At 44.4% G+C, this 11,165-nt stretch overlaps 1 protein-coding gene across 11 annotated transcripts in view; it reads left to right on the top strand.

The window, feature by feature from the left end:
• FNBP1 (formin binding protein 1) overlaps window positions 1-11,165 on the top strand; it is a 129,530-nt gene that overhangs the window by 63,867 nt on the left and 54,498 nt on the right. For all 11 annotated transcript variants that reach the window (XM_019638313.1, XM_019638303.1, XM_019638295.1 and 8 more), the window contains exon 5: window positions 10,892-10,954. In XM_019638313.1, coding sequence (XP_019493858.1) covers window positions 10,892-10,954 — 63 coding nt within the window. The remainder of the gene's footprint in view (window positions 1-10,891; window positions 10,955-11,165) is intronic.

Raw genomic sequence — 11,165 nt, 5'->3', positions numbered from 1 at the left:
GGCTTCTGGACGGCCGCTCACGGCGGCTGCTGGCCGCTCACGCTGGCCGCTGGCTACACACGGTAGCCCATGGCAACCCACTGCAGCAAGGGCTGCAGCCTACGGCATCGCGGGTGACTCACGGCAGCCCAGCTTCAGGTTGAGCTGTTGTTCAGCATCTTAGCTGTAGAGGGGAGTGTCACTGGCCCTCATATGTGGGATCCGAACCAGGGCCCTCTGGCATCCCAAGCCAGCTCTTAACCAACGCGTCACTCAGCCGGCCCAGATACACTGTAGGTTTTGAATTGTTCTGATAATGTTAGGTGTTTTTATCGACTATAATATCTGACATCTGTTGCATTTACATTTAATTCTCACACTGTCCCTGGGGGGCGGGGTGGGGACCATCATCTTGTACATTTTATACCAGATGAGTAGCCTGGAGGCAGTCAGACCTGTGTCATGGGGTGGGGCTGGGTTTCCCACACCTGCGTCTCAGGGCAGTGCGTGTATACACGCGCGTTTTGGTTTCTATCGAGTTACTTTCTTTAACTTACATCCAAGGATTCGGATTAAATGGCTGTTTGCTTTAAAAAGGAGCTCATTCAGATCTTCTCCTATTAACCAATAATTCTCCTTTAGAACCTTCACTTTCGACCACGCTGCCTTTTTCCTGGCAAGTGATCTAATTTTCTGAAGGCTGACTCAGAACCACAGCAAAATGGGATCATTTCTGGTGACACTCATTATCGGGAGAGGTGGCACGACAGAGCGAGACCTCAAGTCCAGCTCTTCTGATGTCAAATGAAGTGTTGACAGCGCGCTTCAGGTCTTAGAAGCGGGGGGACCTAGACCAGTAGTGTGTCCCCAGAGCCTAGCTCCTTGTGAGGCTGTTGGATGGAGACGAAAGCACACAAGCTTTCCAGCCAGCAGACGGGCTCAGGGTCCCGGCAGCCACACCAGCTGTGAATCCTCAGGCAGTTTATGAAAACCTCCTGAGCTCCTGGTTCTGAGTCTGTAACTGAGGGCTGATTATAATGACCGCCTTACAGAGCTGGAGGGAAGATTTTGAGAAGACAAGTACCAGGCACCCAGCACCGTGCTGGGGTATATTGATGTACAGGCACTGCGTATCCAGTACCTCCTGTCTATTTCCAATGCAAATTCTCGTTCCTACCCCAGAGCTCTTTGATCAGGGTTTAGGACAGAAAGCAGGAGCATACAGAGACCCCCTTGTGACCATCTGGCACAACAGTAGGTGTCCACTGCATTTAAAATGACCTTTCTGAAAATGTTGAATTGGTGGCATTGAGAAACTGCTTTAAAAATTTTCGGTCTGGCTACCATTTTTGATGGTTGACTAGAAATGGTGTCTTGCTTAAATACCATCCTGAACCATCATAATACCTTTTGGGCCATTGGATACAGTGGCGAAATCCTGGCTGCCCAAAGGGACGATTTCTAATTCACAGGATTACTGCTGGATCTCGTTACTGCACATAGAGTATGTCTAAGTTCAGTTCAGAATCCTAGTAGAGATTTACTTTTCATCTGGCTTTTGCTATATTTGAATAGATGACTCTCTTAACGAGTCAGCCTGGTGAAAATAGCTCCCTATGCAAAAAAGGGAGATTTCCTTCCCTTTTTGAATAGATGTGAACGGAAGTAGACGAAAATAAGGTACTGGGAGAGACGGCCATTCCCCTTGTCCTTGGGGCCATAGCATGAAAATGAGGCAGCTGTTTCATCTTTAAGCCTTCGAATCTCCAAAATCAGATAGTTCTAGCCGTTCATGTTTTTAGGGGAAAAGATGATTTTTATGCAGCAGTTTCCACATCAGCTGTATTCTCATATTACAATGCAGCTCACTCACATAATAATATGAATAATGTGAATGTCCTGACACACAAATCTGTAGGTGTGTTTTTATGAAAATATGTTGACTTTTCAGAAGTAAATTCTTTAAAAGAGAGCCTTGACTTGCCATCTGCAAAAGCAGAGATGCTTAGGCTTTTCTCTGCCTGATGTCCGAGCCAGCAACACTTCTCCTCAGGGAGCGTGAACACTCTGGAGGCCCAAGGTGAGGGTCTCTGAGCGTCCCCCTGACGGGCGCCACTGCGACAGCCATTCTTTGGGCGAGGTGCTCACCTTTTAAAGATAATGGAACCAGTGGCCAGTCTTTGGGTGAATATAAATCGAAGTACCGTTCCTTGGCTTTGTATTCAGTCTTTTATTCATGAACATAAATTGTCAATAAATCTGTAGCCCGTGACGATGTCTGGGATTTATTATTGTGTAGCAATAATGAGTAGAAGTAAGTGGGAAACCAGTAGGTTTTTTTGTAAGGCAACATGATTAGTTTTAATGTGTAAAATCTAGCAATTTTATACTTGCTTGATTTTCCTAGATTCTTACAATTTATAGTGAACACAACATTCATCACCTCTTTAAGCTAACCACATACAAAAAAATCCTCTTATTTTATTTACTTTCCCTTTTTCTTTGAAGGGGGTGGTATGAGTTATTTATTAGTTGCCAGTGTTTTGTTTTGTTTTGTTTTTTAACTTTATTGGGGAACAATGTGTTTTTCCCAGGGCCCATTCAGCTCCAAGTCAAGTTGTTGTCCTTCAGTCTTAGTTGTGGAGGGCGCAGCTCAGCTCCAAGTCCAGTCGCCGTTTTTTATCTAGTTGCGGGGGTTGTGACCCACCATTCTATGCAGGAGTCCAAGCAGCAACCTTGTTGTTAAGAGCATGCGCTCTAACCAACTGAGCCATCCAGCTGCCCACTGGCAGCTCAGCTCAAGTCATTGTCTTCAATCTAGTTGTGGAGGGTGCAGCTCACTGGCCCATGTGGGAATCAAACCGGCAACCCTGTTGCTCAGAGCACACGCTCCAACCAACTGAGCCACTGGGCTGCCCCACCAGTGTTTTTTAAGAATGTTACTAAAACTCTGAATTAAAGAACAAAAACTCATACTCCTTTTAAATCAAAATCCTCATTTTTCCAAATTTTCTTCTGGATGTCATTTATAGATATATAGATATTTATACAGAGATAGAGATATCTATATCTATCTATCTATAGATAGATAGATAGATAGATATAATATATAACATCTCTATATCTCTGTTTCTGTCTATAAATATCTGTTATATTTTTGTTTTACGTTTTTATATATTTTAAAAAATATATTTGATCTCTATATCTACATATATTATATGATATTTATAAGTATCAGTCCTTGTATAAAACGATTTATATTTTTCTTTATTCCCCATTTAATATCATAAGCACTTTCCATGCTTCTACATGAAATTCGAGTTTTAATAAGTAGTGTTTTGGTGACTATGCCTAATTCTGAATTATAATTCATGTAACTAATTCTTTATTATTTGATCTATAGGCAATTACCATTTTCTGGTTAGTTACCTAGCTAGTTAGCTAGTTAGTTAGTTAGTTATAAAAACAACACTGCAGTGAACTCTTTACAATTACAGCTATTTTCTTTGTATGTGGATGGAGCGTATTTCTCCAAGATCCATTCCCAGGCATGAGACTATAAAGTCAAAGCATGCAAGATTTATGGTTCTTGATTAAGCTTTGGTCAATTATATGATTAACGGTCTTGAACAGAAGTAGAGATGAGACGCCCAAGTCACTGACATGGTCGTCTTGGGTGTGACTTGGCTTATCTGAGATGTGGGTAATTCAGAGTTGCTATCAGACATATATTCCTCCATAAAAACTATTGTAAATACACTCTCACTAGCAGCATTTGCACATTGAATCAAGGCATTAAAGGGTTTTAGACAGATTGTTTGGATCAGCTCCAGCCTTCGAGCCTGTCTGGGATTATCCACAGCCGTCATCACTGACCACAGAGGGGGGTCTTTGTGGAGATCTGTAGCCCCGGAAAGGGGGTCAGAAGGTTCTGGCCAACATTTACAGGAACCTCCAAGTAAACTTCTTCCAACAGGTGGAAAGTGTGGCTCATTACAAAATGTTGGGCGGGAGCAGAGTCACTTTTTATCTGCAGAGTTCCAGAGGAAACAATTTTGCAGTACTCTCAGAGACTTGCGAAAATTTTTATAAACTTCGGTGACTGCCTATAAGACCCCACATTATTTAGAATTGACCATTACATTTTCCCCCCGAGGTTTCAGAAATGTTTAAAAATTGATGCTAAAAGCTATAACATACCTCTTAAAGTCGGGTATTGGATAAGTCCTATTTACGAACCTCATGAAAGGACTTCGTTTCCTACAAGGCACTTCTACAACATGGGCTGACTCCTGTATGTTTAGGACATGTTTTTATAAGAGATTGCAGGAAATAGATAAATTTATCATGAAAGAAAGCAAAAACTAAAAGGAGTTGAGATTTTATATATAGAGATCTATCTATCTATCTATATCTAGATATAGATAGATAGATAGATAGATAGATAGATAGATAGATAGATAGATTCAAGCTAATTACAGATCTGTGCAGTCCTATTGAGGTTCCACTGTGGATACTCTGTTATAAAGCCAGGACATGTGGAAAGAAAACAGGAAAACCGAGGCGGGTTTCAGATTTCACGATCTGGAAAAGGAACAGGGATTTTCATAGCTGTTTGTCCTTATTGGTGTTATTGCATTTGTTTAAGTAAATCAGAAAGCAAGGCGTTCTTCGGTCTTGCAGTTTTGGTCTATTACGTGGGTCACATTGATTCCAACACACACTAATGTCCCCTGGTTTAATGTATCTCTAGAAGGTGTATTTTGTATTGTTATGTCTTTTATTATTTGAAACATGTGACAGTAGCATTCTGTTCATTAAGGCCCTGTCACTGCTCTGGTTCTATTGCCTACAAAGCCACTGGTTTGGTGAACCAAAGAAATTATATCATTTATTGGATAAGGATGTTATCAGGATAGATTCTGTCCTTGATTTCATAGATTTGAAATGCGACTTTGGGTTTGTATCTCTCTCCCTTATAAGCTGGAATGAGACCTTCTTTTTCTTCTAAGAGTTGGGAGAATTACTTGACTAATGTTTGTGTCTCACCTGACTCTTGTATCCAGTCACCCCCATTCGCACCATTGTCAGAGCAGGCCCCGGAGCCCAGCGACAGTGAGAATGACACCCCACAGTTGTGCAATGCAGTGGGTCTGGCAACCCACCCCAAAACAAACGTTGGCTCTCCCAAACTTTTTTATCAGCCTCCTTCCAACCTGCAGTCAAATGGCACTTCCTTTTAACCTAATTGTTCTGGCCAAAAACAAGGGGCACCTAGGACTTTGTTTCCACTTATACCCCATCTTCTAAATAACATCACGTCCTGCCACTGTACCTTTAGTAAGTGCTCTGAACCCAAACACTTCTCACCATGTCTCCATGTCCACCCCTAGCCTGGTCCCTCGTACACCTGGGAGACTCAGCCTCCAAATCCATCCCTCTGCTTCCAGACTTGCCCCATAGTCTGTGGTCCTGCTCCCGTCTCCATCTCCACCAGCAGCCCTCCTTCAGGCAAATGCAACAGCCTCCTCCCTGGTCCCCCTGCCACGCCTGCCCCCACTCAGCACATCCTCCATCTAGCAGCCAGCACAGACTAGTGACAGGGCAAACCGGACACGTCACTTCCCTTCTGAAACCTTCCAGTAGCTTTCCATCGTCCTCACTGGCCTGGGAAGCCGTCCAGGGTCTTGCCCTGGCTGCCTTCTGCCTTCACTCTCACTTCGGCCTAATTGCACCCGCATCTCGCTGGTCCTTGCACACGCCAAGCCCTTCCCCCGCTCACAGTGTCTTCATTTGCTGCTCGGAGGAGTGTTTCCCCAGATCTTTTCCAAGTTCACTCCTGCCCTTTATTCAAAGCTTCATTCAAACATCATCCCAGACCACCCGATCTAAAATGCCACCTGCACCCACACGCTTCCCTCTCTGCTCCCTACCCTGTTTCTTCTTCTGACCACTGTGCCACTGTTTCACTGGGACAGCGGCTGTCCTGATACCCAGAGCAGCACCTTGCCCACATGGGCCTGCAGTGAACATGTGCCAAATGGTTGAGACCCTCCAGCCCAGGAAGGAATACTGTCCCCAGTTTCATCCATCAACCTGGCACTCTGTCTGAAACTCTTGTTAATGGCCATTCCTCTTGTTTTGGTTTGGAAGTAACAGCTTTACACCCCGGGGAAGGGATCAAGGGAGAGACATGAGTCATTGCTGCTTAATACCGGTGGTTTTAAGATCCTTTCATCCTGAGCGTTCACTGGCCCTCTGCAGAGGAATTAGAATGTTAAGGAATATGAAAGGAGGGGTTATTTGGAAGAACAGATGCGAGACTCCTGGGGTCCAGGTAAAGTGTGGCTGCGGAGAGTTCTGGGGAGCAGAAGCCAGCATGAGAACGGCAGAAGCAACGTGGGGGAAGGGACTCCAGGAGTGGGAGGGGAGGAGCCGGGACCTGGGCCAGGGCTCGGTCCCCTGCCCCGTGCCCAGATGGTCAGTGTTGTGGGTGAAGTTAGCCACTGAGCGTGACAGTAGGAGGCAGGCATTTTAGGAACTTTAAACAAGTTCATTGAGAAGGTATTTTTCTTATAAATGAATTTGGGGAAATCAGCCTTACTGAGTGCCAGCGGAAAGCAACTCCCATCATGAACGTTTCTGGGGTGATGGTGTGGGATTTAAGTGAGAGGGTGAAATGCTCCTTTGAGCCAGTCTGAAGGTGTGTCACACTTTCCCTGCCCAGGCCACATTAATATCTAAACCACAGAGATTTATCGTTCCGTGAATGAACCCCGAGTCAGACTTAGAAGGGCTAGTGTTCAAACCCACCTCGCCCGAGGTTTTGAGGAAGTTCTAATACTTGTCACATTTTCTGGGTGCTCCTTTTTTCTTTGGCCTTTTCAAGACTTTGTGTTCCTTTGTTTTCATCTGTGGAATCTGAGTTTTGTTTAAAATTCCAGATGGTTGAGTATCCTCAATTGAGTGTTTATTCTTTTTTTTTTCCACTTTTTTTTCTCTGAAGTGGCTGTTCTCACATCAGTGCCCTAGTTTGCTTTATTAAAGAGTTATTTAAATTAATGGCCTATTATGCGTGTGTGTATATATATATATATATATATATAATATGTATTATATATACAGTAAAAGTGAGCAGCTGTTGTACCAGATTGTAGACTGTGAATAATAAACATGTCTCACGGGTTGTCTATTCAGCCGAAGTATGATTTCTTGTAGAGTAGTAAAAGTAAAATATTCTCGAAAGCTTTGCCCTTGTAATTTTTCTTTAAGTTCATGCTTATTTTAGGTTCCTGAGATTTTGATCTCAGCTATCCCTGGTCACTGGGAAATTTCCAAAACCTTTTTTGAAGGATGATTTTATTTGTATGTTTTTAAGAGTCAACCAAAATGTTGACATGAAAATAAGTGAATTTAGCCCTCCCCCGGATACCATCAGGCATTTTTAAAAAGTCTTATTATGTTTGAAGAGAAACTACCGCATCTTATTACAGGAGCAAGCCGGGAGCGTTTCTCCAGATCTCTGGAGATGGCATTTCCTGTCTCTCCTCTGATAGGAGAAACGAGCTGTGATGACTTCATTCCGAGGCTCGGAAAAAAGTGCTTATTATCTTTTTCTAGAGAACAATTCCTCTTTATTTAGAGCTTGGAGGCACACTTTTTAGATGCACACTTGCTCTCTGTCCGGGAAAGACATGTTTTGCCATTGTTTGTTAATAAACAACAAACATCTGGCAAGCCGGTTTGTTTAACTTTGTAACTGTTAAAAATAGCTATTTCGATTCTAGGAGGAGCTGGATACAAATGACGGCCGCTATCTAGGTCATGGTATGTTCAGAACCGCAAGGAGGTCTTTTGTTCCATCCCTTCGTTTCCCAAGGGATCAGCGGCAGCGTTATTTGTGTGTGTGTGTGTGTGTTATAGCCAATACATTTGCAGGAACACATCCGGTGAAAGAAAGATTGGAAGGAAAATCACCGATGCTTAGATTTGTTTCTTAGGTCACATGAAATGTTACCGTCACAAGGGTAGCTTTCAGATCATTTGTTTAGTCTGACAGAACTGTGGCTGGGCGATGGGGGTGTGGGGGGGTCCTTCTTAGGTGAAATCTCACCAGCAAAGTCAAGGTCCACACTGTCCTTGAAAAATAAATTTATATTTATTATTAAATAGTTAAATGAAGGAGCGGTGAGACAATTTCTTATGTGGGTTTCCTATCAAAATCATCTCTCCAAAATATGACTTTTTTTTTTTTTTGGAAGACTATAGACTGTCTTCAGAGAAGATTCCTGTGACAGGGAAGCCCTTCCTGGGCAGCAGCGGTCCCTTTCTGCTTGTTCCTGTGTGTGCATTTCCTCTCTCTACTCAGGAACCTTTTGTTTTGTGAAAACATTCATTTTAAAAGAGTTGCTGTAGATCTCCAGAGCAGGGCTCTGAATTTGGTGCCGAGGTTTTCTGTTTGCGGCCGTCTTGGAATCTCACAGTGGAATTGGGGGGAATGGTGCAATCTTTTCAGCCAGCTACGGAACACGGTGATTCTGCTTGCAAAATAGGGCGAGGCCTCTTGACAATTGGGGAAAGTGGCGTTTCTGAGTGGACAGGGACTTCCAGGACGGAAGGCGCCTCACTGAAGGTCACAGCTGAGCCTTTGACTCCCTCCTCGAGCCTGTCCCTCTGCCTCCTAGGCTGCCCGGCTCTCTTTTCCCCTGAGTACCTCCCTCGCTTCTTCGCTCTATTTTTTTAAAAAAATGATGTTTGTGGCTTTCGGAAAACCTGCTTGCACCTTCTGCTTCCTCCAGAGTTCAAGGCTTTCCTGACTCTGCCCGCAGCTCCACTCCTTTCTCTCACAGCCTTGGTTCCTTCTTGCTTGCTTATTCGAATCTACCCTGAGCCTCCATCTCTTTTTGGTCGCTTCCCTGTGTCTATTAGGAGACTTGAAAAATGAAGCTCCCCCCGGGGCTGCTCTTGGGTTCATAGAAACCAAAAAATGGCTGGATGGCTAAAACGTGCTGTGAAGAGGTACTTAAAACAGTGAAATGTGACCTCAAAAGAGAGACAAGAAACATTCCCTTATAAAGGAGCACTGTTCTTTAAAAAAAAAAAACAACAACAACCTGATTTTGTCTCCTCCTCCCCAGCCTCGCAGTAGCCAGCTATCTTTTGTGACTCCGCTGAGCCATAGGTGCTGACAAGGAGAGAAAACGCTCTGAGGCTGCACTGAGGGGACCTCGTCGTTTCTGTCCCTGTGCCACCCTGCCTTCTCCAGAGCACCGCCCACCACCAGTGCTTACCTGTCGATCAGAAAACAAACAGCACATTCAACCTAGTAACTGAAGGAAGGCCGGTTATTAAATAGAGCATTTAGGACTTTGCGGAGAGAGCTCAGGAAAAGCAGTAAGGGATGGTGAGAACCCCAGGGCTGATCGCAGTGGGGAGCTTCTGTGGCCCCAGGTCCCGGAGGGCGGGGGGCGGAGGGGGGCGTCTCAGGAACTTCAAAGAGCTCTGGGGGTCTGCCTGACCACAGCCACGGCCTTTGGTTGAGGGACCCAGCCAACCTATAGCATCTTGGCTGGAGGAAGCTGCAGATGTAAATTCCTGCCCTCTGATAGGCCGGAACCTGTCCAGGCAAACCTAACAGCACCAGAGGGCAAGGGAGCCCGTTCACACTGCCCAGGCAGGTCAGGACCACCTCAGAGTCACTCTGCCACCTGAATACATCACTGCCCACATCTGATCCAATGCACCAGCGCAGCCTGGTGGCTTTTCTGATCACAGGACACCCAGACTCTGACCCTCTCTCTCCACCTGCACTGCTACCCCGTGGTCCAAGTCTGTCATCTCCAGGGTTGGAGACAGAGCCTCCTACCTGGAACTTTCCTTCACAACATGGCGCTTCTGTACTGAGTCATCCACGGCTCCCAGGTCGTCAGACAAAAAGTCCATAAGACCCCACACAATCTGCCCCTTCTCTGACCCCATCTCCTAATATTCTTGCGGCTCATCCTGATCTAGTCCTCTGGTGTCCCTGCTGGTCAACACGAGGCCCACACTGGCTTCAGGGCCTTTGCAGATAGCAGGGAGGCGACTTTATCTTCAAGTTTGAAAAGATCTAAGTGACGGAAGCATCCATGTACATAATACTTCTACACAAATGTTTGTAGCAGCATTATTTGTAATTGCCCCAAACTGGGAACAACCCCAATGTCCATCGGCTGGTAAATGGATAAACCAGTTGTGATATATATCCATGCAGCGGACTGTCACTTGGAATATACAGGAATAAAGTACTGATACATGTGACAACGTGGATGAACCTTGAAAACATTGTGCTAAGTGAACATTATGAAATAATGAAAGCATTACGCCAGTCACATATATTGTGTGATCCCATTTATATAAAACATCTAGGATAGGCAAGTCTAGAGGCAGGAAGAAGATTGGTGGTTGCCTGGGGCTGGGGAGGATGTGGTGACAGCTAAAAGGTGCAAGATTTCTTTTGGCTGTGATAAAAAAAAATTATAAAATTGACTGTAGTGATGGCTGCATAATTTTGTGACTATACTAAAAACCATTGAATCGTCCAGTTTGAATGAGTGAATTGTATGGGATGTGAATTGCATCTCAAAGCAATTAAAAATAAAGATGTGATTTTGTCTTAATAAAACATCCCTGTCATTTTTATAAGTGGTGTGTATAAGTGTTCGAACTCAATATTGTAATATCGAAAGCCTTAAAGGGAACTCTGACTATTCTCGTTTGCCTTTCCTCTTTATTTTTTAACTCTCAAATTTCTTGGGAGCGCATCTGCTGGGTATTCCATATTTAAGTATTACTTGAGTGGAGGGTTTTTTTCCCCTTGGGCATTAGTAAGAGGAGGAGCATGTACTAATCACAGGTCCGTTTCTGCTTCCAGCACTTTCACGAAGGACGGAAGGCGCAGCAGCACATAGAGACTTGCTGGAAGCAGCTTGAATCAGTAAGCACAAAACAAGTGAAAACAGTAAAGAAATACCATTAGAAACTTGCCTAATTTGGATTTGATATGTTTCTGGACGCTTTTATCTGTAGTAAAATGTCCGTCCAAAAGAGCTCACGGAGAGCATTTTTCTAAAAATCGAATGGAAAGAACAAAGACTTAGCAAAGAAAGCCGATGGGTGGTGGCCGAGGGCTGGAGAGGATGGAGGGG

This window comes from Hipposideros armiger, unplaced genomic scaffold, assembly GCF_001890085.2.
Source record: "Hipposideros armiger isolate ML-2016 unplaced genomic scaffold, ASM189008v1 scaffold_3, whole genome shotgun sequence".
NCBI classification, from domain to species: domain Eukaryota; kingdom Metazoa; phylum Chordata; class Mammalia; order Chiroptera; family Hipposideridae; genus Hipposideros; species Hipposideros armiger.
The sequence above is the reverse complement of the archived record's forward strand: the minus strand, read 5'-3'. Positions and strand labels throughout refer to the sequence as shown.